Source organism: Palaemon carinicauda, unplaced genomic scaffold, assembly GCF_036898095.1.
Source record: "Palaemon carinicauda isolate YSFRI2023 unplaced genomic scaffold, ASM3689809v2 scaffold160, whole genome shotgun sequence".
In the NCBI taxonomy this organism is placed as follows: domain Eukaryota; kingdom Metazoa; phylum Arthropoda; class Malacostraca; order Decapoda; family Palaemonidae; genus Palaemon; species Palaemon carinicauda.
This window is the reverse complement of record NW_027169148.1, coordinates 40608-68253: the sequence shown is the minus strand read 5'-3', so window position 1 is coordinate 68253 and position 27646 is coordinate 40608. Positions and strand designations below refer to the sequence as shown.

At 27.0% G+C, this 27646-nt stretch overlaps 1 protein-coding gene across 1 annotated transcript; it reads right to left on the bottom strand.

Moving 5' to 3' along the window:
* On the bottom strand, positions 1-27289 carry LOC137635695 (asparagine-rich protein-like). The gene is made up of 7 exons (XM_068368145.1): positions 27147-27289; positions 23722-23845; positions 6892-6996; positions 5476-5739; positions 3662-3778; positions 2316-2822; positions 1-12 (listed from the first exon to the last, which is right to left on the bottom strand). The coding sequence occupies exons 1-7, from the start codon at positions 27287-27289 to the stop codon at positions 1-3; spliced, it is 1272 nt and encodes a 423-aa protein (XP_068224246.1).
* Positions 27290-27646: the final 357 nt, after the last annotated feature.

Genomic DNA, 27646 nt, shown 5'->3' with positions numbered 1-27646 from the left:
TTAACTAGCACCCTGTAAAATGATTTTCTTATAAAAATAGCAAACATGTTATAATGAACAGTGAAATTTATTAAATTAATGATATAAAGTCTATTTTTTTTCTGAAAAATCATTTATTTGTTGAATATTGGGTAAAGTAACAATACTTTTTCTCTGTCAACTTTGTTTGTATATTCGGTTGTATAATATTTAAAACTTTTATTTGTGTTTTTAGAATATTGATAATATATAGTGAAAGTAAGAATTGATGAAAGTAATATGACATTTAATACAATTAAACATATATTGTGGTTTTGTGTAAAAAAACATTTAGTATTAATTACATCTTTGTTATATACAACATCGTGTTCTGTTGTAGATTTTTTGGATGAATTATCTTCATGTGAAAATACTGAACACGTTGTGGATTTATTATAGAAAAACAATTCAATGTTTTCAGATATAACCGAACACCAATTATTATTGCAGTTACCATTTAATGTCTTATTTTTTAAATTTGGGTTCGTGTGTAGAATAAGTAAATCATTAAAAGAATTTGTAAAATTACCCGTCTGATTTTCTTTGATGATAACATTATTGGGTCCACATAAAAAACATATACCGTTAGTTATATTACAATTTTCTATGTCCACCAAATCTATAATAGTTGAAAGAATGAAAGTAGTCGATATTGACTTGGCCAAATAAAACGAATTATTTTCGTTTTTTTGTAAAGCGAACATAGTATTATACGGCGGAGGATTTTGTAATGGCAATGGAAATAATAATGGCATCAAAAGTGGGTAATAACTATATAATTCATACTCTACAAAATATTTTCCTTTTTTTAAAGCATTTACCCATATAGGAAAAGGCATGGCGTTTGTAGGAAGTTTCAATTTATAAGGTTGATGGTCGGGGTAGGATAATGGATTGGGCTCTGAACGAGTAATTATTTTCTTGATGGCATTTAAAGTATTGTTCATTTTATAGATTAAATTCAAATCTATATCCAATATAAATGCGCTTTTCATAAATCTTTCCCACTCATTATATAAATCTGGTAAACTATAAACCGACGAGGAAAAATAAGTATAACAAGTAAAATTATTGTAATATAAACAAAAAGGTTTGTGTTGATGAACAACCTCAAAAAATGTTTCAAAACTGTGAATTATTGGTAATATATAATTAGTTAGTTTTTCATCATTACATTTTTTTAACAAATAAAATATCCATGTATATTTTATTAAAGTTGATTTTATAATATATAAACCGCCTTTCATTTTCATTGATATAATCTCCAAAATATACACGAAGCGGGGATATATTATGTTGTGTTTCAAATTCAACTTGTGCTCTACTTGAATTTAAAAAAAATAAAAGTAACAATAATAATAATAATATAGAAAGTTTTCTATACATTGGTCCGTTAGATTGGAAATAATTAGATATGAGAAAATTATATATCATATATACTTAAAATTTTTTAATCATATATTTATTAATAAATATATTCTAATTTATTTTAAAGTAATTTTAACTAAATTAATAATGATAACGAATATTTTTGTATAAAAATATTTATTTAAACTAAACCAAAAAAATATAAATAAACCAACAGACGAGTGGGTTACATAATTACTAAAATGGATAGCCTACATAAATGTTTATTTTGCATAAAGTCTTTCAATAAAATAATGTTAGCAATATTTCTCGTTTTGTTTTTTGCTATTTGGATTTATGTAGGACTCAAATATATTACCCCAAACACAAATAAACCAACAGACGGGTGGCTTACAAATTCTGTGGTGTAATTTATGTCTGTCAAGGATTGGTTAATATATATTTTATCTAAATAATATATTACTTTGATTATAAGGTGTTAATATTTCTGGGGATAAATTAAATTTGTTTTGATTTATAGATAAAATGGGTTTATCTTTTTTTATTTCAATATCAATATTTCCTTCTTTGTTAATTATTAATTTTTCATTTTCATCGTGATATTCCTTATATTCATTTTCGTTATCATTGTCAATTGGCATGTAATTATTTTCATATATATTAAAATGATCTTTTTCTTTAAAAATACTAGTATTATTATTATCATTATCATTATTTTCATTGTTGGCTCCTAAACGGATTCTTTTATATTGAAATATTTCAAAGCTACCTTTTCTCTTCTTATTGTTGCTATTGTTTTCGTTGATAAATACTTCATCATCACCCAATTCATCGTCATCATCATCATCATCATCATCATCATCATCATCATCATCTGAGTCTTCTTTTTTTCCTTCATCTTCCTTATTATTGATAGTGGTAGTATTAACCTCAGAAAAATGAGTTTCCCGTGATGAATAATTATCCATTATGATAAAGTTAGCATTATCACTATCATCGTCGACAAATACTTCGTCGTTGTCAGAGTCTTCTTTTTTTCCTTCGTCATCTTCGTCTTCCTTATTATTGATAGTGGTAGTATTATCCTCAGAAAAATGGGTTTCCCGTGACGTATAATTATCCTTTATGATAAAGTTAGCATTATCACTATCATCGTCGACAAATACTTCGTCATTGTCAGAGTCTTTTTTTATTTCATCATCTTCGTCTTCCTTATTATTGATAGTGGTAGTATTATCCTCAGAAAAATGGGTTTCCCGTGATGTATAATTATCCTTTATGATAAAGCTAGCATTATCATGATCAAAATCTTTGGTGATGGGGATATTATCATTGGAAAAACTGTTTTTTTGTGGTGCGTGATCATTAAACTCTTTTACGTTTTCTTTCTTCTCTGTATCATTATTAAAGTCATTATACGTAGCTTCTCCTCCCCGCTTATATGAAATAAAAGTTTTGCTATTTTCTATTATATAACTAGCATTATTGTCTCTGTTATTTTTTCGTTGTCTCTGCAACAAATTTCTTTATCAAAATATTTTTCCGTTTTTTGGTCATCACTGGAATTTTCATTGATAAATATTTTATCGTCCATCTTATCATCATGAAGTTCCTCCTTTTCTTGAACAATTCCTTCTTCTTCTTCTTCTTCTTCTTCTTCTTCTTCTTTTTTTTCTTTGGTATAGTTATCATTACTATTTTGCATGACCGAGTTCAATAAAAAACCATTTGTTAATTTAAGGTTATAATTTTCCTTACTAATTTTCGTTTTATTATTCTTAATTTCAAATTGATCATCATTATCATTAATGACATTATTATATCCCATTTTGTTATTATTGTTGTTAATTTTTTCTAGATTTTTTGTTATTTCCCTATCAGAGAGGAAATCTTTGTTTTTATTGCAATTATCATTGATTGTAATAATATTAGCATTCTTAGAATTTTCCGAAAGATAATTAACATTATTATCAACTTTCATTTGGGGGTGTCCTGTAAAGATAACATTATTATCCGAGTATTTTTCGCTTAAAAAATCAAGTATCGTAGAATCCTGGTGGTTATCTTTATTAGATATAGCCATTTGCTTAAATAACATATCGGTAATAAAATGAAAACCTATATTAAACAACGAACAAAATACCATATTAATAATCAAATCTTTATTATCTATGGGTGTTAATTCGTCTGTTAAAGTGTTAGTAGATTTCTTATTATTTAATAATTCAGCAAGTTTAGTTAATTTATCCAAATTTTGGTCCCTCAAAACTGATACTTTATGCAACATAGCTTTCATATTGCGGTTTATATGTCCAATTGCTTGAATCATCTGTGGGTATTTTGAGTTTGATATTGGAACATTCTGAACCTTATCAAAAACTTCCCGTAAAGTCTGAAGAACAAATGTTGTTATATTAAAATCATCATCGGCAATATATTTTTTCAGTAAAAGTATTTTCTTTGTGTTGTTGAAAATATCAACATTTGATAAAGAATCTATGTGATTGCAATCAAAAATGCGTTTTGTTATATTTTTCAAAGTAGAATTCTCTGTAGATTCATCGTTTAAAATTTTTTCCAATAATTCTTGAAATATGATACGAGTTAGTTTTGCTTCAGATTCAACACCACCTTCTAAACTATTATTGAATAGATTATATTTTTCCATAGTTTATTTTCTAATTTGCTTAGAAAATATGTTATATCTCAATACTTTCATTTGTCACCGACAATAATAAATAAAAAAAATTAACGATAATATATATACTTGTATTTAAACGTTTAAAAGTTTTTGCTAATTTATGTTTAAGGTGTGACAAAAAATTATTATAAGTTGTTAATTAAATTTTTATATAATAATAATAATAATAAAATTTAAAGAGAAAACCCACAATAACCAGGTAATCAGTATTTTAGTTATCTAACATAAACTTTAATATACATAAATATATATATATATGTACTTTATATGTGCTATTGTTTTGAAAATAACCAAAATGTCATTAAAATGGCCGTAAACAATTCGAATTATCAGTAGAACATTTTGATATGTAATCATGGATACTGGGTCCTGTACAATCTTTCCGTCGAATATGTCCCAGATAATCAAAATCAGATTCTTCGCCAAACATATTAATTACATCATCAGACGGTTTATTTTTTAGGGGCATATTAGTCACCATTTCTCCTCTAGTATGCATTGTAAAATTATCATCATCATCATCCTCATCATCATTTTGACCGTGTGTTATCATTCCCTTGGTCCTCTTTTTAGAACACATACCAGGTGCTTCTAAATATAGAGCATTTTTGTTTTTGGTGAATCGGTTGTACAAATTTTGAATATAAACTACAGAGTTTTTTAGAACTAGGGGCGCTCCATTGCATATATTTGTTAACGTAAAAAAACCTAGGTTTTTTACGTAAACGATGTTTGGAATAGAATTGTCTATTATTGGTCTTTCCCCATTTTTTACTGAAAAATCTAAAGTATATTGTTTTTTTATTATTTTTTGCATTTAATATTAATTGTGGATAAAATTTCCTAGCAACATCAAAGGCAAATTCATGATCCTTAAACTCAACCTTTTCATTGAAATCATCATTAAATTCACAGAAGTAATTAACAAATATATCAGCTGAATTTTTCAATTTATTGTGTATATCATTAAACATATCAGAATGTTTATTTATAAATTCGATATATTTTTCTTTTTCTTTTTCAAAAATTTTACTTTTGTGGTACTTATTACTACTAACTTGTTCATCTACAATTTTCATATTATTATATACATTACCAATAGTACTTGGTGTTAATTTAGCCCTAGGAACATTTCCATTGTGTGTCAAATTTGTATATGAAGCAGTAGAAATTAATTTATCATTTATATGTGATTCATCCATAAGCTTTATGAGAAAATTATATGCAGAACAATCACTGGGATGATTCAAAGAATTAGAAACCATAATTGCATTTCCATGCTTGTTTACAAGCAAAATATTCGATGGAGCTAAAAGGCACTGCCCATTAAAGGGAGGAATTTCCATTAAATTTTCTTGGTGTACTTCATTAAGAAAAGCTAAACTTACAATATCATGTAATGTGTGGCACAATAACCTGTTATTAGAAAGAAAGTGTGGCTTTTTGTCTAAATATTTTAAGGTGTTGTTGCTTTTATCCTCATTAATAGTCATTATACTCCTTTCGTGGTTTTTATCTGACTGTCCTTGAATATTCATCATGGTTCGAATGAACGAAATAAGTACGGGATTTAAATCGAATACTCTCATACAAATATCTCTAGGATCTTGAGGATTATCTCCCGGTAAAACATATTTCAGGGGTTCTCCGTTCTGGAAAATATTATCAATATCAAAATTATCATCACTATCAACTGATTTTATATATAAATTATAAGGATTGTTATTATCATCATCATCATTATCATCATCACTACTACTGCTACTATAAGAATTGGTTTTAAATGGTCCAAGATTTATTTTCCTTTTATGTTTGCGTTTAGAACTACTACTACTACTACTACTACTACTACTACTGGTATTATCAACATCACTTTTGGCATCAGATTTGTTGTTATATTCATCTAAAAACTTTTTTAATTCTGGTATTATTCCAATATTGTTATTCTCTATTTTACTCTTTTTATTTTGGTGGGTATTTTTTCTTTTATTTAAATCTCTTATATTAACATTTTTATCTCTTACATAATATCCACATCCTAATGTATTATTTCTGGCTAAAAACCTTGAAAGAACTTTTCCATTTGATATTTGTTCTTCGCTAGAATTTATCATACAGACTTTAACTCCATTACAAATTCTATTATGATTCATTGCTAATATTTGCATTAAGATTTTACTATTTGGAAATATTAAAACCCTGGGAGGAAATGCAATGGTTTCAGAAAAACCAGTATTCTCTGGTGGATACAGCTTAGAGTTTATTCGAAAAATGGATCGACCATGGATAAATGGACCCATATTAAACTTTTCATATCCATGCCTCGTTGGATTCATATTACAGGATGTATGTTGAAGTGGTTTTTCAATATTTTCATATAGCAAACCAAGTTTTAGATAAGTACAAGGCGCACAAAAGCTTTCAAATACCCTTTCATGGCGCTCATTTATTTTTCTATTTAAATGATCTGTATATATTTGTTTAATTTGACTTGTTATATCAAATTCTATACCATTATCAAAGATTTCATATAATAAATGACTAAATATACACTCTTCGCTAAGCGAATCTATCGTTTTTTCCAAGTCTTGTGTTAAACTTTTTAATTCGGGAGTAGATAAATTCTCTATTAATGTATTCAAAACTTCTTCGTTCATTTTTTCTTTTTGTGGATTTTTTCCATCACCAAAATTTGTAGGTAGATTATTAGGATTTAGAATAGGTTGTTGTTGTTGTTGTTGTTGTTGTTGTTGGTGGTGGTAATAATTATTAGTATTACCTTGTGCTTGTGCTTGCGGAATTACAGTAGCAGCAGAAGGAATAGATGATTGTGGTATCAGAACCGGATTGTTATCGATGGTGGTGGTGGTGGTGGTGGTGTTGTTGTTGTTGTTACTAAATGGTGATATCTGATGTTGTGGTGGTTGTTGAAGTTGAGTATATTGATATGGACTTTGATTATTTATTCCATAATTATCTTTACTATTATATGTTGTTGTATTCATATTTTTTAGATATAATAAAATAACACATTTGCTGCTTATATTTCAACTTGTGAAATGAAACTATATAATACCTTTTGATAATCTTTATCATACTCGTTTCCATTTGAATGAATTATATTTAAAAAATATCGGTATAATTGCCTAAAATTATTTTGAATTTGAATTGCGCGTGTAATTTTATGTTGTAAATGTTTTCTATATTTAGATAATCTACTTTCATAATCAATAATAGATTCAATTATTAATTATATCGCTCGAATATGAGGATAAAAATTTTCTAATACAATTAAGGTATTTGGGGGATATTTAGATCGATTAAAAGCTTTGAAAAATTGCATATTTTTTATAGGGAGTATAGGAGTTTTATAGTAAGGAGAATAATTTATACTATATGATATATGTTTGACCGGCTTCATTATTGTCTCATAAAATTTCTTATAGTATATTAAGAAATTTTGGTAGTATATAAGTATTCTATATAATTTTATTCTTGTTTGGTTAAATGGGGCCTGAATCATATAATCGATATTATTATTATTATTATTATTATTATTATTATTATTATTATTATTATTATTATTATTATTATTATTATTTTGGGCCATCATGACGTTTTTTAATTTTAGGTTGGAATTTTTTTTCATATATATATTAAGTGATAAAAATGGCCATAAATATAAACAAAACTTAACTTTACAAGTCAAAATAGGAGAGCTGTTTCTTTGGATAGTCTTGTTATTACTGCATTTTCTCATATATATATATTGTATTTATATCCTTTATAGTTTGCTGTTCTGTTGTATTTTGTGTTGTTACAATTTATAATGAACAACCAAAATAATCTAAACAAAATTTTATTTTATTTTACAATTTTTGGTATTTATACAATAACTTTAGATTAGTTTCTGTTATCTATTTAAAATCTAAACATATATAAATAATGAATATCGATAATACTTATTGTAACGAATTCAAAAGTTTGTATACGGATATAATAGAAATTAGAGATCTATCCAATTATATAAATCTTCAAATCTTTAATTGTATATTTTATTTTGATGAAATAGTCATTCCTTGGGAAATGAAGAGTAATATAAATTTATCAAAATTAACAACTAGTCAAATGGATCGATTATACTTTATTGATTTCGATTCAAACTACCTAAACGACAATAATGACGTACGGTACAAAGAGACTAATTACATATTGTCTTTCCGGTCAAAATATATTGATAATTTAAACCTTTATATAAATTTGAATGTTAATACTATTGAAAAAGTTTTAAGTCATGATTATCCGCTTATATGTGGTAAAATGTTTATAACACCCCACTTTAATACATTTGCTAATATTTTTTCGTCAAATAATAATAGTTATTGTTGGAATTGGGAAATTCACCATAATGCAAATACAATTTATGAATTCCTGGACGAAAATGAACGAGAGTTGTTTAAAAGGCCCCAAACGTTAGAATATCTATGTCTTCTTCAATTGTCACATGAAAATATTTGGCTTTTACCGAAAAATTTAAAAGAAAATATCAATAGATTAATTCAAATTAACCATATAATTAAAAATTTTATTACTAGCAAATGTAAAAACATGATGGATTTTGTTGTATTTTAATAATGATATTTATTACCATTTAGTATCTAAAATATATGTCATTTATGCAATTTCTTAAAATATATATATATATGTGTGTGTGTGTTTTATTATACATCATTTAATAATTTTTCTTCGTCTATTTATTAATTAACACACTTCAATTAATTTTTTGGAGTGCCCGTAAAATGTTAATCATATAACTACTGTTTGGTTTATATTTATCTGGGCGTTCCCTAATAATATCAGAAATTTCGTTTGATGATGAAGAAGCATCTAATTTTACTTCGTAAATATTCTTATCGATCATCTTTTTGACCTGATTTTTTGGTTGTAAAGATCCACATAAAGAAATCCCTTTACACGTCTCTCCTTGAAAAAATATAAAGTAATCATATAAATAAGAAGCTATGGAATTTCTTAAGTCTTGAATAATTTTCATTCTATTTTCTGCTATAAATACATTTGTTTGAATATCAATAATAACCATAGGTTTGGATTTTGGGATGACGCAACGATTTTTAGTTTTATATAAATTACATTCTACTAAAAATATGTAATCTTTTAATATATAAACTATATTATCGGGTATACAGTGCTCATAAGATTCACTCATCATTGCATTGTTTATAACAAAATGATAAGTGTAAAATTTTAATGTAGCGGGAATACCATTAAATTTCATGAATATATTAGATTTTTTTATTGTGGTTTCATTAATTACATGCAGATGCAGATATGTAGTTATCTAATACATTATTAATTTTGTTTACATTTTTAGAAACAGAAGCATTTAATCTCCAACACATAGCAAAATAAGTCAATATATCAGAAGTTTGTTTATTCACATAACTTTCTTCGTACTCTAAAATAAATGGATAGGATTGTGTATAATTATCGGGTTGTACTCGCTGATATAATTTTATGGGGCCTTGTTCAATATAAACTGTCTTTACAGCAAAGTTATTACATTCTAAAAAGGAAGCTAAACCTATGATACTGTTATTATTTACCAATATAATGAAACAAGGTTCTTTATACACGGGACCCTCATCGTTTATATGTAACATTTCACGAGTCAATATATTTCGTACAAAAGTTTCCTTTTTTTCTCTCATTTTCTTATATTGAATATTATACGTTTTTTTTTTTTGGATTGATACACAAACGATAATTATCAAATAGGATTTCTATTTCTCGGCTATAGAACGTCATACACGAAAGATCATTACACGACCCCTTAAATTTTTTTATTAATAATGGGTGGTTCTCATTAATAAATCTTCTATATTCTCTTTCTTGTGATACCATCATCATTGTTTGTTCATTTTCTCTAACAATCAAATTCATTTTATCTTCTTCATTCATCTCTACCAATATAACATCAAAGGTTAAAATTACCTGTTTTAATAATTTTCTTTCAGTCAATAGTTTTTCATTTTCTAATTTTGATACTTTATAAAAATATCCATTATTACATTTCATGGAAAATTTATGCGCCGCATACGCTGACAATATTTTTATTCCCAGGTCCGTTAATGTATTATTATTACTAAATAAAACAAACCCCAAAATCTCTGGAGTTACCAAGCTAAAGTTGTAAACATATTCTTTCCTCATTGTTATATTTTTGTTTTAAATATAACATGGTATGTATATAACATGTACCACAAATATATATTTCTTATTTAAAATATTTAGTTTCAGATACCCATTCTTGATGTACAAGGAAATAGCATTCAAAAATATGTCCACAAATAAAAGGTGGGATAAATTTATAACTATTACAAAAATGAACTGTATTATAAAGAATTCTATAAGGTAATATTGTGTTAGTTGAGGGGGGGTTAACTAATAGTCTTTCGTTTAACAGTGGTGGGGGTGGTTTGGCGGGATATTTATTCTGATTGCAAACAACAGGAAGATTTATTATTTTATCATATCTACATACTGGACAAATTTTATTATAAGAAAAGTAACGAGATAAACAAAATGGATGCAACTTGTGACCACACTCTGTTATAAAATACTTTTTCATGTCATCTAAACAAATTGGACAACTTTCTATTTTTCCTTCTATTTCCCCATTGGTTACCCATTCACTATATTGTTTATCACTTAAACCCCACAAAGCACGACGGATTGATTCTTCGTTTGGGGACATTTGAAAATCATATGTTGTCAAAATGTATTCACATGGAATTATAAACACTGGCCACGTTTCCATATTGGTTGGGCGTTCTATTGTCCCATCCAAATATGAACCATATATTCATGTTAAATTGGGAATGAACGATGATGATACTGATTTGATTATTTGTAATCCTGTAGCATTATTATAAAGAAACATCATGTCAGTCGTATTAAATATGCTGGAATTACCAAATAAACTCGTGGGTGAGCTATGAAACAGAGACATTAAAAGCCTGGCAACATCGTTGCGTTTTAAGAGTAATGCTAGTTGTAGTGCCGTCAAATTTCCATCGCGTTGTCTAATTTCTATATCTGGAAGCAACATAAGCGGATTTCTATCTTGCCAATCTTTCAATATTAATAGTAACTTTTTATTACCCTTTGCTGTAGCAATCCTATGAAATATTGTTTGATTTAATGTGGAAGATTTTAGAAAACAAGAGGCCCCAGCTTTTAATAAAAGTTGAAAATTATTTGTTTTTTTAACACAACAGGCGGTCATAATGGGAGTTAGGCCATCTAAACCAGGAACATTCAAATTATTTTTTATATGGATTAGTTTTAATATTTGATAAAAATTACTAACCTCATTTTTAATACAATATTGCAATAAAGTTAATCCTTCCGGTATCACTGGCGTTTTTGGTAACCACGTATGATATTTATTCAATAGTTTCTCAATTCCAATAACTTTATTACTTGAAAATACTGCTAAATGTTTTATAATTCCTGGACTAAAATTCCCATCTTCTAATACGTGGCTGAATAATCTCCAATGCTCGTTCCATATGGCCACCTTAGCCATTTCAAGGGTGGTGGTTGATATTTTGTTCGAATTTAAATACATACACAACCACTTATTTTCAGAAAAATATTCAAAACTATCAACTATATCTTCTTTGTTTTCACAAATAAGAGGTGTCAAATTTCCTTCATGAATAACATTTTCGACCAACATTTCTAACACAGCAGAGCAATGATCAAAATTATTTTGATTTGTTTGGGAAAATATTGGTAACCAGTTAGTGATAACCTGCTCAAAATTTGCATCTGATAAATGTCCCAAAAAGGCTAAAAAGGATGTCTTTGTTTTTGGATCAATATCTATCTGTGTAGTAACATCTATAAGGCCACGCATTAATGCCCCATTTACTTTCAAAAAATTACAATCACGAGTTCCAGCTAAAATACAAGGCCCTATGACATGAAAAAATCCATCAATCATCCACTTTAAACAAAATGCTATTGGATTTAAAATTGGCTCAAAACATCCAATAATAGCGGGTAATTTCAATTTACGTATTTTATACATTAATCGCTCTATTAGCTCATAACATAAATTGACATCATGAAATACGCGATGGGGATTAATATACCATTCTGTTATGTTAAGTCTGTTTATACGAAACCTAACCTCCCACGAGTGTCTAAAAAAATAATTGTATAATAAACCTTGATAACAATGAGAAAGGTTGTCTAATGTTTTAGCAATAACCAAAGGGGAAAATGTATCAAATAATATATGAAAATTAATTTTTTGGTTCAAGGAATTTGTATCTATTTGTTCTTTACCAATTTGTTGACAAAAATGATCAATTACTGCGGGCATGAATATATTTGCCATTTCATGTGGCATGATTTTAGCTATAGAAATAAATAACAGAAATATTGGTTTTCCTTCTGTATCTTACGTGTTAGTGTCTATTGATTCTAGATATTGTTCCCCATTTGTAAATTTACCTCCATCAGTTACTGCCCACGTTGCAATTTGTTCAATAAGAGATAAAATTTGTACTGAACACAAATTTTCGATACATCCACTTGAAGCGTTCATAATATTATCACAAAATTTAGAATATATAACAAGACGATGGTATTCTGTTGATGGGTACAAACGCGAATCCCATAATCCATATAATTGAGTTTTATTTGACATATTTTCTTTTTTAGTTGATTATTAAAATAATTGGCCAACTGACCTAAGTGTTTTATGTATCCACTTTATATATATATAATATATATATAAAAACATTTTTTGGTTTCAGTTGCTACCATTTTTATGAGTATTATTAACAATATTAATTTATGGGTCATCTTCTTCTGGTTCATCTTTTTGTAAAATATATTCCATTTCTGCGTGACAAACCAGGTGATAAAAATAAGGGATGTATGGAATAGGTACTATGTCAGAATATAACATTTTCATTATTCCTTTTGTATTTCTTACATTAAAATACAATATATTCTTATTTACTTTATTTGTATATTCTCTGAAAAATTCTTGGAATAAATAAGGAGACATTATATGAATCCCATCCTCCAAAAAAACACCATAAAATAACGTTTTCCAATCATCATCTTTTGAGAGAAGGGAAGGAATCATTAGAGATATATTTAAGGAGGGGTCTTGCCCCATGATTATGTAACTTCTCTTATAATCAATGATGTTATTATTAAATACTAAATATAAATTTATAAAATGTTGGTCGGTTTTAAACATGACAGTTATAATACTCGTGTCTCGTTCGTTTTCCTCTAATATATAATAGATTTTGTTAATACTACCATAATTTAAAAAATCCTCTTTGTTTTTGTTTTCTAACATATGTTTTGGTATATTTATAGGACATACGTAAAATCTGTTTATACCTAATATTACTGTATTGTAGGTTTTTTCTTCAAATATTTTTTTAAAACGTTCAGTAATATGATGTGGTGTTGTATTGAATTCGTATACATATGATTTTTCTGCCATTTTTTAATTAAATTTAAAAAATGTCAACGTATATTGATGGGATATTTTATTCCCCAACGAGACCTAATATGGGCGTTGTTGATAAAATAAATGAATTTATGAACCAAAACGAAAAAAATATCCTTATAATAGAAGAAGAGAAAAGTTTATTAAACAATAAGAAAAAAAATATAATAAATAGTTTTTTTTCAAATAATATAAATAAAATATATTTCAATCACAAAGAAGGTAAACAATTCGATATAATAGGACAATTGAGAATCAATCAAGAAAACAAGGATAATAATTCCCCACGTTACTATTATTTTATATTAAATTATGCTGACGCCAATAATGTTATAAATTTATATATAATAATCAATCCAAGTGTTTTTCTGCCCTTCGTTTTATCAACTTACAATATACCAGACCCCAAAGATTCAATTTATACATCAGTAGTCATGAGCGGTGAATTGGTATATCATCCTAAAGATATAGAGTTCTATCATGACAAAATTGTTAATACTCTAACAAATAAAACCCACATTGATTTGGAAAATATAAAATATGATGAAATAATTTCAAATTTATCAGAAAATTTTAAAAAGGTTATTAAAAGTTATTTGAGGATTGAGTATAAAGGGTTTTGCAAATTGGAATAAATACTTATTATACTCTTCTTCTTCTTTGTTGCCATCATCATCATAATAATAATGGGAAATTATTCATTAGAAGAAATATATGTCGACGATGAAAAATTCTATAGACTTAAAATAAAACAGTTTCCAAGAAATAATAATAATAATAATAATAATAATAATAATAATAATAATAATAATAATAATAATAATAATAATAATAATAATAATAATAATAATAAGAAAAATAATCATTACAAGAACAACAAAACAAATGATTTTTCGTCGGCTACCCAGAAATGTAAAAATATTTTACATATGCACAACAACACGAAAAATGATAATAATGATATTAATAATGATACTAGAAATATATATTGTCCTTTTCATGAACATTTTAAGACTTCTTACTCAAAATCAGGAAAATTATACGAAAAAAACCACTTGTACATATGTTTCTCCAACAATTGTATTTTACCCAAAAATAAAAACGGAAATTGTGTTATATCTACCATCAAATTTTTAGAATTATATTCCAAATTAAATTTGACTAATATCAATTAATTCACAATAAGGAATGAAAACTACTATTTTTCCTGAATATAATTTTAATAAACAAGGTAAAATCGGTAGTTTGCTCTTTGAATTATGATCAATGTCGGCAATTTTAATATTAGAATAATTCATGATTTCGACGTCCTTTTCAAAATTGATAATTTGTTTTTTTGTTCCACTGTTGTAGTCATAATACTCGTACATAGAATCTAATTGCATAAAACTCTCTCCATTTTCGGTTATTATTTTTGACATATCATGTGAAGGTGAATATTTCAGCTCAGTTAACAATTTTGCTTCTTTTTCCCGTGAATAGTTATTATCTGTTGGCATGTTTAAGAATTTTTCTGAAACTTTTTCCCTTGTCTACCAAATTCAAAATTAAATTTATTATCGTTTCCGGATTCTGTAGTTTATCAAATGTTTTGTAAAAAATTTTATTTTTGTATAAATTTTTTAAGTAATCTAATTTTCTGTGACATATATTTTGAGTATATATGACATCGGTTGAATCATCGTCCTTTTTGTCTAATAAAACGAGAAAGGCTTTTCGAAATTCGTGATCACACATTTCAGATAACTCTTTTTCTTTGGGATGATAAATTAATTTATTATCATTCAAAAAGAAATACAAATCTTGTGGCATAATATGAATCATGAAATCAAGAGTAAATTCATTTTCATTAGGAAACACCGATACATTATAATATGAATGATCAGAATATTGATTTGATATAGGCGATGCAAAATAAAAACCAATAGGAGGATATAATTCATCAAAAGGGTTTTTAAATAAGTGTTTTTGTAATAAATTACAGAAAAGTCCTACATAGATTATTAATATAACCCACAATAATATTTCAGAAATAATCATACTTTTTTTTTTTTTAATATTAAAAAAATTTTTTCCTTTTGTTGTTATTGTTATCCAAAAAATAACAATAACGATATCAACACTACAACATATAATCATTATTTTCATACCACACCCCGAAATAATAATAATCCTTCTTATAAAAACAAAAAAACATTGATATTAATAATAAATAACCAAAAAGTAATAAAGAAAAGAAAGATTTTAAAGGACATAGATGAAAATCTTAGTTTATATATAAACATTTCTAAAAAAAACAATAAACAATTATTTCTTGAGGACGAATTATACAACTTGGAAAAATACCTGAATTGTAACTATATTATTAATTTCATTGTTATAATTTTTCTAGATCCTAAAACGTGGTTAGATGATTATATGTTATTTGTGTCCCTTTTAGAAATTTTTAGAAAACAACAAGAAAATAATACTAATTCGAAGCTTTTTTTCCTGTCCTTTATCATTTCCAATAATTCTCCTTATTCTAAATATTCTGTAACCGAACAACACAGGCAGAGGCTAGTTGAGTTAAGTCGTCTAGATTCGGATACTTATTCTAACATTTCTTATGCAAAATGTTGTTTTAACGCAAATTTAATAGATGAAATAATAAATAATATTAATATTCAATTTAATACTTTGCTATCAATTGGGCGTATTAATTTTTCTAATTTAATGTTTACACGTACGAATGATGATATTAATGAAATCGACAATGATAATATTTTATTATGTTTTCATGAAAATCATGAAATATCTACCGAAAGGATTATTTTTTAAGAGATACTTTTTTTTCATCAAACATTTGATTATTAATATAAGGTATAACTTTGTGATCCACCCGTATAACAAAATCATTTTTATTTTGTATTATCAACCTTTTCACCTCTTTCAAACCATTCAATTCTTTTGTCGCTATTGAATGTTTTTTTAACAAATATTGGTAAATTGTAATCTCGGAACACGACCCGAACGATCCACGTTAAAATTCGTTTTTTAATTCGTCTTTTTCATCGTCTAAATTGACCGCATTATAAAGTGGAGGTATTTTACCCTTATCATAAATTTCTTCTGTGGTGATGAAAACACCAATTATACTTTTTACGTCTTGGTAAATATCTTCTTTATAAATTTCTTTTAAAAATATATTAATAAATCCATAAACACTCATCATGAAATAATTGCCAGATGAGCCGACTTCAGGAAAAATAGCGTATTCTTTCGAATTTATCACATCAGTTATACAATAAATAATAATACTATCAAATTTGTGGCCATGTTTTTTTATATTATATGTCATCCGTGAGGCCAAGTCTTTGGGTTTTAACATATAATAGGTAATACTATCATAATCATCTATGATTTGTTCTTCTTGTAAACATTTTTTATTAAAAAGGAATGCATAATATGTTGCCATTTTTTAGTATAACAAAAAAGGTACCCAATTTACAAATTTAATATAAATTTATTTTCCTGGTAATTTAAAAGATATTTATATATATATAAGCCGTTTATTTTTAAACGGCTTTACATGAAATTGGTATTACGTCTAATAGTTTTTCATAAGATATAATTCAAAATGAGTTGTAAAATAAGCAAATTGCGGCAATTTTTTGAAAATGGTGATAATAAAAATAGGTTCCTCCAAGAATGGAATAGGCCAGCAGCACCATTATCAACTCCCAATACAAATAAATTGTGTTTTCAGCAGATGGATATTGATTATTATATTGGTTATCCGGTAAGAAAAAAGGAATGTGGTGGTTATAATATGCAGCAGCAGCAGGTACCCATAATAAGATTATTTAGATTAAATAATATAGGGAATACTATTTGTTGTAATGTATTTGGATTTTTCCTTATATATATGTTTCTGTGAATTTATTAGATTCACAAAAACAAGTTTCATATTCAGACCAAATAAAAAGGGCTCTGAATCGAAAAATCTACTTGAATGAAACAAAAGATCAAATTAAATTAAAGGAATACGTATTAAGTGTAGATAGGGTGTTTAAACAAAGTATATATGGATATCAAGAAAACAATCATCGTCATCATTGTGTTTTTTTAAAGTTACTGTGGCTTTACCAAAATTAATATCTATAGCTAAGATTATTCTTGAAAATGGGTTAGTGATAGATAAACATCCCACTCACTTTCGGGTTTACGAATCAAATGTTGATTTTACACTTAGATTTATGACAGATGCTCAGATGCCTGGTTGTTGTTGGATCGAGTTACCTATTGGTGAGTGGGAAATAAAAAATAATGAGACAAATTTTAAAAATACTACTTGTCAATTAGAGGTTAACGTTTTTGAGTGGGAAAAAATAATTATTTATGAACCCGAAGGAGAATGGGCGTCTATTGCCCCACTCAGAATATTATCTTTTGATATTGAGTGTGGGGGAAGACGGGGAATATTTCCAGAACCCGAAATAGATCCGGTCATACAAATTGGAAATGTTGTTACGCGGCACGGAGAGACTGAGTCATTCATAAGTGTTGTTTTTACTTTGAATAGTTGTGCTCCCATTGTGGGCTCTAAAATTTTTTCATTTCAGGAAGAAAAAGAAATGTTAGAAAATTGGTCAAAATTCCTATTGTTTATTGACCCCGATATAATTACTGGATATGATATTAATAATTTTGATTTACCATATTTACTTAACCGCGCCAAGCATTTAAACTTGCCAGTATTTGCTCATTTAGGAAGGGTAAAAGGAATAAAATCTACAATATTAGATACCATAACCCAAAACAAACAAACAGGAAAAAGAAATAACAAAATCATTAACATAGATGGACGGTGTTTAATGGACCTTTTAACAATAATACTAAAAGAACACAAACTTCGGTCATATACTTTGAATTCTGTATCTTATCATTTTCTTAACGAACAAAAAGAAGATGTTCATCATTCTATAATTTCTGAATTACAAAATGGTAATGATCAGACTAGAAAAAGACTGGCTGAATATTGTTTAAAAGATTCTATTCTTCCTTTAAAATTATTGAATAAATTGATGTGTGTAGTCAATTATATAGAAATGGCACGCGTAACGGGCATTCCTTTATCATATGTTATAAATAGAGGACAACAGATTAAAATTTTTTCACAAATACTAAGAAAAGCCAAAGAACAGAATTTAGTATTACCGGTGTTTGATAAAAAGGAGAGTTTTGAATATGAAGGAGCTACAGTTATTGAACCAAAAAGAGGATATTATAACGTTCCAATCGTTACTTTAGACTTTGTATCATTATATCCATCGATAATGATAGCACATAATCTGTGTTATACAACTTTTATTGATAAAAGATATATTAATCAAATGGCTCTGAAAACTGCCGATTATATCATTACACCTTCTAATAACTATTTTGTAAAATGTCATAAGCACAAGGGATTAATTCCAGAAATTTTAGAATCCTTTTTAATTGCTCGTAAGAAGGCGAAAATTGCATTAAAAAACGAAGAAGATCCATGGAAAAAGAAAGTCTTTGATGGTAGACAACTGGCATATAAAATATTGGCTAATTCTGTTTATGGTTTTACGGGCGCACAAATTGGTAAATTGCCGTGTTTAGATATATCACAAAGTGTTACGGCGTTTGGAAGAACGATGATTTCTCTTACCAAAAACAAGATTGAAGAAAAATATAACAATGCTATAGTTATATATGGTGATACCGATTCTGTTATGATTAATTTTGGAGTTGAAACTTTAGAAGAGGCCATAAATTTTGGCAAGGAGGCGGCAAATCATGTGACTCAGTCTTTTATCAAGCCAATCAAACTTGATTTTGAAAAAATATATTTCCCTTACTTGCTTATTAATAAAAAAGATATGCTGGTCTTTATTATACAAATGCTAATACTTATGATAAAATAGATTGCAAGGGGCTAGAAACAATTCGTAGAGACAATTGCCCACTCGTGGCTAAGGTCATAAATACTTATCTGAAAAAAAATCTTAATTGATAGAAACCCAATAGAAGCCCTTAATTTTGTCAAACAAACCATATCAAAATTACTTTTTAATGAGATTGACATCTCTCAATTAGTTATTACAAAGGAATTAACAAAAAAAGCAGAAGAATATAAAGGAAAGCAAATTCACAATGAGCTAGCCATCAAATTAAGAAAAAGAGATGCCGGTAGTGCTCCAAAACTTGGCGATAGAATTCCATACGTTATTATATGTGGATTTAAAAAAAGTCCTATTTATGAAAGGGCTGAATATCCAATATATGTATTAGAAAATAATATTCCATTAGATTATGATTATTATTTAAAACATCAATTAAGTAAGCCACTTATTAGAATATTTGAACCTATTCTCGGTGATAAAACCGAATCTTATATATTAATAGGAGAGCATACACAAAAAAAGAGTTTACATATAGGTAGAGTAGGACCATTAAGTCATTTTTTTCAAATACATCCAACTTGTATAAATTGTAAAATTCCTTTATTAAAAAGAAAAATAGTACCCGATGATGTAGAATATAACGCTTTATGTAATAATTGTAAAGTACACGAAACAGATTTGTATACACACCACATTGAAAAATTAGCTATACTCGAAAAAAAATTCAATCAATTTTGGACTGAATGTCAAAGGTGTCAAGGATCATTAATTAAAGAAGTTATATGCAGTAATCGTGACTGTCCTATTTTTTATATGCGTAAAAAGACAGAAATAGATTTTTTTGGTCAAAAAAAAATTATCGATCGTTTTGGCTTGCCACAATAGGTTATAAATATTATTATTATTTCCCAAAAATATTTCATATAAATGGTAATGCTCTTGGTATTATATAGTCATATTACTACACACCCAGAAGAAATAATTATAATGGAGGAAAATATTCTAAAAGTCAGCTTTAAGTTAATTTCAGACAATGCTAAATGTCCTACTAAAGGATCAACGGGGGCGGCTTGTTATGACTTATATAGTGCTCAAAATGAAAATATTCCTGTCGGTCAACGAATTGCCATTCATACTGGCATATGTATGAAATTTCCTTCCAAAATACACGGAGAGATTAAATCTAGGTCTGGCATAGCTCTGAATAATTATGTAGATGTTGTTGCAGGAATGATAGATTCGGATTATAATGGACCTATAAAAGTGGTGTTGCATAATTCTCATCCAAATAATTCTTTTGAAATAAATATTGGGGATAGAATTGCCCAAATAAAAATTTTTCGGGAATTGATATCTGTTTAGTTGAAAACATCAAAAATGAAAAATGGGAAATAGCATCTTGTAGGGGTAATAAAGGATTTGGATCTTCTGGTAAATAAATAAAAATAATAATGTCTTTCTGGTAGTTTTATATTTTATATAATCAATCAATTAAGTATATAAGTAATAATGAATAAAAGTATTACACTGAATTCTTTAACTTTTTTATATACATATACCTTTAAAATAGAATTAGTTATCAATGAGTATCATGAAAAAATTAGGCAAAATAAAAACAAAAACATTGGAAAATAAATTAAGAGATTATCTAGAAGGTGAATTGTTGAATCAAAATCTTATTGATGTTGATAAATTATCAATTACCCCAAAAGATTTTGCCCATATTTTTGCAAATGAGTGTAAAAATATTAATGAAAATTCACGCCTTCCCCCCATTATTCAATCATGCATTCATAGAATAATAGAAAACAATATTAAAGAATCAGTTTACATAAAAAAAGTAATGGATATCACAAATGAAAACAAAAATGAAGACGAAGAGTAAAAAAAAAATTAATGATATTCTTACAGAGAAAGATTATTATAAAAATCAAGCTTACGGTAATGATATTAATATTGGGTTAAAATTATCCGAATATGAGTACCAGTTATTAAACGAAAAATTTAGTAAAGAAGAAAATGAATTACTATCAAATCAAAATTATATACAAATGATTTTACCCAAATGGGGGGATGATAATAAAATACAGAGAAAATTTTGTACAAAAATATGTTGTTTGGATTAAGTTTTAATAACTTTTATTTTATTATGAGGTGCTCCCCCCCCCCCACCCCTTAGTCTTAAGACGAGATGTATGGTGCTTTCTTTTTGAATGTTGTAATCAGAAAGTGTCCGATTGTCTTCTAATTGTTTGCCTGCAAATATAAGGCGTTGTTGGTCTGCTGGAATGCCTTCTTTATCTTGAATTTTATACTTTATATTTTCTATAGTATCAGACTGGTTTGCGTCTATTGTTATAGTTTTGCCTGTTAAGGTTTTTATAAAAACCTGCATGATGAGAATTGTATTAACCACAAGAAGTATACGTAATTAATAATCAAGACAAGAAGGCTACTTTTATCTTATATTTTTTAAGTAAAATAAAAAACTAGGTATATGAAATATTATAAAATTGTTCTATTCTTTATAATTATTATGCTTATCATAACGTGGATTATTTTATTATCAAACTTTAAAAGTCTTTTTAATATATATGAAAAAAACAAAAAAAATATTAGGGAGAAATGATAAATTAATCATGCACCCCCCTCCAATTTTTCCTATCGTAATATCAGAATAACAATAATAAAGCAAATGCTTTTATTTGGTATCTTATAAATAATAAACATTTATTTCAATGTCTGTAAATTGAAAAATATCACTAAGAATATTTTTAACGTGTGACCATTTTAAACCATCTATTCCACACCCAATACGGGGCATCGCTATTTTAGATATATTATTTTTAAATGCATGATTTTTCATGGACAACAAAGAACTAGACAAGTTCTCAAATATAGGTTTTTCCCAGTACTTTTCTTTGGTTACTAAATAGTAAATGAATCGTTCATTTTCATCTAAAATGGCTACATTACCCACACTACAATTTTGATTTTTAAGTTTTTGAACATTATCGAATTTTTCCTTAAAAGCTAAAGCAATTCCACCCCCCATGTAAAAATCCCGGGAAACGCAATGTGCCAATGATACATTTTTTGGACACGTAAACAAATCTACGTGGATTTCTTTTATTTCATACATTATGTAAGTGTTATCAACAATAAGATTATTAATATTAATAGAAATTATTAGTTTATATATATATATATTCACTATAATAAATATATACATATATATATATATATATATATATATATATATACAGTATATATTTTCTATAATTGTTACCAACATAAAATAATTTCCCAAGTAGTTGTGTTTAAGTAATTTGGCTATAAATAAGAAAAAGAGTGTAGTAATTATAAACACCTATGTTTGTTTGTTAAATTAATACCGTTATATTATTTTGCGGGGTTTTAATAATGTATAAAAGCGTTAGTTGATTAATTACTTAATCTTCTACTTTGTAAGTTAGAAAAATCGAAGGAACGTATACAATTTGATTTTTATCCATCATTTCTGTTTTATAATCGGGCGGTAAGGCGATAATAGAATTATCGGGATACTCTTCTTGCTTATAACCCCTTAACTGTAATTTTACAATTTCTCCTGGTTTTGATAAAATAGTAGCCCCGTAATAATGACGATAAACTGCTCCCAATGGATTTAAAAAGACTTTTCCCGTCCAGGGTGTGTTGTTATTATGAAATGTATAAACTATAGGACGCCCAAGTACTGCATTATTCAAAAAACGATTATTAGTTGTTTCATACCAGTGTTTAGTTTCAAATCCTCTTCCCGTTGCTAATCTAAGGGCAGATATTGGATGGGTTAACTCTTTTCGAGTATATTGATTAACTAAAAATTTCTTATGAACGACCGGCCATTTTTTATATGGGTGATGCATATGACGAATTGGAAATTCTCTTGATGGTTTGATAACTCTATTTAACCAATCATGATTGTTTGCCTTTTTCAAAGAATGTTGTTTTACTAAAATTTCTTTTTTGTTGGGAAAAATAATATTAAATGGACTTTCTAATTCTTTATAAGATTGTACTTGTATGGGCTTAAAATTATTATTCAGTGTATAATATGCAATATCTGTTGTATGAAATGAAGTTGTGTTATTTTTTCCAATTTTAATGCACACATTTGACACTTCTTCGTCTTTTTCTTCCTTTTTTGGGCTCTCGCGGTTTTCTAATATCCCTTCAACAAAGCCATTATGAAAATCACAAACACAACCGTAACCTGGTATATATTCATTGTTTGGGCTGTTATATAAATGAGGATTTAATGCATCATATTTGCACGGATCTTTGAAATAATTTTCATTTTTTGTTACTACAATTTCATTTTCTTCTACCTCACTATTAATTTCTTTGCACAAAGGAAATGTTGCGTTAACAACGGGTACTTGAGTTTCCGGAGAAATACAATGAGTACAGATGCCATCAATAAAAGGATTAAAGGATGATATATTTTCATTAAGAATATTAGTTCTATGTGCAACTTTAATACAATTATTTTCCTTAATCATTTTTTGTTGAGGTTCATCGCACATTTCTCCTCCAAAATGTTCTGGAGCATAACAATAACAAGACCAGTTATTACTAGTTTTTATATCAAATAATAATTTCCCAAAACCACAGTAACCGAATCCACCAAATTTATTATGATAAGGTATTTCTTTACTATTGGGTAATAAATATTTTTGATTAATTTTAGGAAATAATAATAAACTATGAGATGTTTTATCATATATAGGAAATTTTATATCGAAACATTCTTCATTATTATTAAGAAAAAATGATGATGATGATGATTTTTTTAAAATATTTTCTTTTTCGGAACAAGTGAAAAAAGGAGGATTAATTTCTTTTTCATTCTCGTGTTCGTGTTCATTTTCTATATCCCAAGAAGGCATTTTGTTTGTTGTTGCGGTGTATGGTAATACATTATATATTTCCACTCCCTTATCTTCTTTTTGTAATATTTGTTGACTATTGTTTTTATCTAAATAAAGCAGTGATATCTGATTTTTATTAGTAAAATTTGAAAATATGATATGAAGAATGATAATAATTACCAAGAGTATAATCAAATGTATTATTATTGTCGTTGTTTTTGTTCTCGTTTTATGGTTAATTATCATTTTTTTATATAGAAAGAATAAGATATATGATAGTGAAATAAACAACCAGTTTAAATATCATCAACAATTTGAAATATTTTCTGTGTTTTATTTATATAATTTTCACAAAAAAGTATAATAACCAATCAACCTACTTTTTTCCCATACCGCTATTATGTCACATCATAAAAATTTGCTAGAATTTAAAAGGCTCGTTTCATATGATGGCATAATTGTAATAAATAAAGATACAATAATCAAAATTAAGGAAAAAGATTTATTGACAGTAGATCTTCAATATGATGAAAAAAATAATATATTTTTGGATGCCGACAATAATGTATATAGATTATCTAAAAGATTGGTGAATGATATGAATAAAAAAAAGGTGTAATTGTCTATGAATAAAAATGCTTTAAAAATATTTTGCGTCGTTTTTGACCAACAAACCAATTAACGTAGTTTAGCCTAATTAGAGAAAAGGTTGTAGTTGGTTAGTTAAAAATATATAAATTGGTGGTCTTTTATTTTTTAAACTAGCTAATAGCCATATAAACAAAACAAAAAGTATAACAGTAAAAGCTAATGTCGGCGGGTATAATGTGTACACAAAAATAGTGTCTCAGTGTACCCACAACAAGAAACAAGTAAAAAAAGGGGGAAGAGATATCGTTACACTGCGTACATTCATTTGCTCGTTCTTTTGAAATACAGGAAGAAAAAAGGAGCTGCGATAGTGGTAAGTAATTGATATCTATATCTATATATATATATGTAATCCTTTGCAGGTAAAATTAACAACCAATTAATTAATTTTGTGACAAAAATAATTATCATTTTTTATGATATATAAATATTATATGTGCGATTGTTTTTTTTTCTACTTTATTAATATAATCCATATTCTTTATTTTTTTCTTTATTTGTGAGGAGGATATTTCTAAATGAAGTTACCAAGTCGCCTTCATTTATTGAATAAATAACTTCATAAATTATTAGATTATTCTCGTTATATTTCTTACATTTATGTGGAATATTTATTGTGCATGAAAAAATATTCTGGTATTTCACTTTTATTTTTACGACATAAAATATATTCTTCCATATTTAATAATGCTCTATGCAATTTTGTTTTTTGTGTTTGCGGTTATTTTTTTTCTGGTAAAAGCAATTAGAATCAACTAATACAATATCTTGTGCCAATTTATAAACTGCATTATCGTCTATTAGATGCGATACATGCGAGGGTAGATAATGAATAAAATTGAATATGAAATCAAACGATTCGTGTTTCTTTCTCAATTCGTTTATTATTTGTACAAATTTTTCGGGAGCATCAATAAGATAATTATTAGAATCTAAACTTATACTAGGATCAGGGCAGTTTTTTAATATCTCGATCATATCTGAAGTGGTTAGTTTTATAAATATCTTCAGTTTTTGACAATTAATTAAATCATTCTTAAAAAACCAAATATTCTTATTTCTGCATGGCGTAATAAGTTCACCTAAAGCTGATATGGGATTACTTAAATCAATACCTTGTTGTGAAATAGACATATTAAATTTGTTGTATAAATCACACATTGGATTTTCTACAAACCAATAAAATATTTTTTCATAATATTTATTCGTACTTTCATTGGGACATACAAGTCCAAGAAGGACTTCCTGGGGTGAAACGGCCCCAAAAACCGTGGGCAAATTAATTATCGATGAATTTCCATATTTATGGGGCTTCATTTCTATTAATCCTATTCTAATGAAATAATGGTCAAGTTCGTCATTTGGAAATACGGCCTCTTCGCGTAGTATATATTTTCTTTTTATATTTTGTAGATGATTCAAATTTTTGTTCAACCCGTGAATTTTATAATCTTCCCAAATGGGAAACATTATTATATTTTTTATATCTAAACAATTAAATAATAATATTTATATATATTACATACAACCAACCATTTAAAAATCTAAATACATTGACTGACATTTTCCTTTTTTTCTATGATTCTATAATTTTATCTAAACAAATTACAAAAGAGACCGAACGTGAAAAATGTTTAAATATTCTCGGCCGTAAACAATTCATTATTAGAAATACTACCAAACGACCGCGATAATAAATTTAGTACTACATATAGCATTATAGTGGTTGTTTGTAAATTTTATATATGCTGTATTGGAATACCTATCAACTTTTATGTATATTTTATATAGACGTTTATAATTTATTTTTATACACTTAGTCAATTTTTTTTGGTAATAATTAAAAAGATGATAGCCACGAGCGTTTTATTTGTTGTTTAAATATAAAACAAACGTTTTTTGTGAATTCCATTACTAAAAATTCATGCGTTTATTTTTTCTGTTGATGATGATGATGTTGGAAAAATTGTTCCCGTCTTTCCACTAATATCTTTTCTTCCATTTTCATTCTATACCTATGATAATATTCAACGTCTATTTCAAGATCGTCTTTCGTATAACCACCTTCTTCATTTTTCGTTTCGTCGCTATTATATCCTTCGTCTGAAGTTTCACTTGCGAATCCCTCGTCCTCGCTGTTTATGTTATCTAAATCCATCCCTAGAACAAATGGTTAGCTTTGGTGATTACTTTCCCCTTTTATACTTGGATTCAATTCCAGCAACATTAGCTCATTATAATTTTCGTTTCATAGAAATAGAAAGATATTTATTTATTCATGTCAATGTCATCGTATTTTTTTTAAATCATATATTTCATAACAATTTAAAATAAAGTTTTATAAAAGTTTTGTTTATAAACACCTTTTTGCGAGGAATGCTATGGAGAGTATATAACTGCATATGTTACTACTATTACGTGGCAAACATAATTATCATCAATTTTTTATATATATAAATATATTATATGCGATTGATTTTTTTTGTCTTTTAGTATAACTCACATTCTTTATTTT

Coding starts and splice junctions, on each gene's coding strand:
- LOC137635695 (XM_068368145.1), bottom strand. CDS start 27,289: ATGGATTTAGATAACATAAACAGCGAGGACGAGGGATTCGCAAGTGAA. Junction 6,997..23,721: donor AAGACGAAGAAGTGTCAAAT/GTGTGCATTAAA, acceptor CCACAACATCAG/ATATCACCATTTAGTAACAA. Junction 2,823..3,661: donor TGAAAGCTATGTTGCATAAA/GTATCAGTTTTG, acceptor ATTTCATATAAG/CGGGGAGGAGAAGCTACGTA.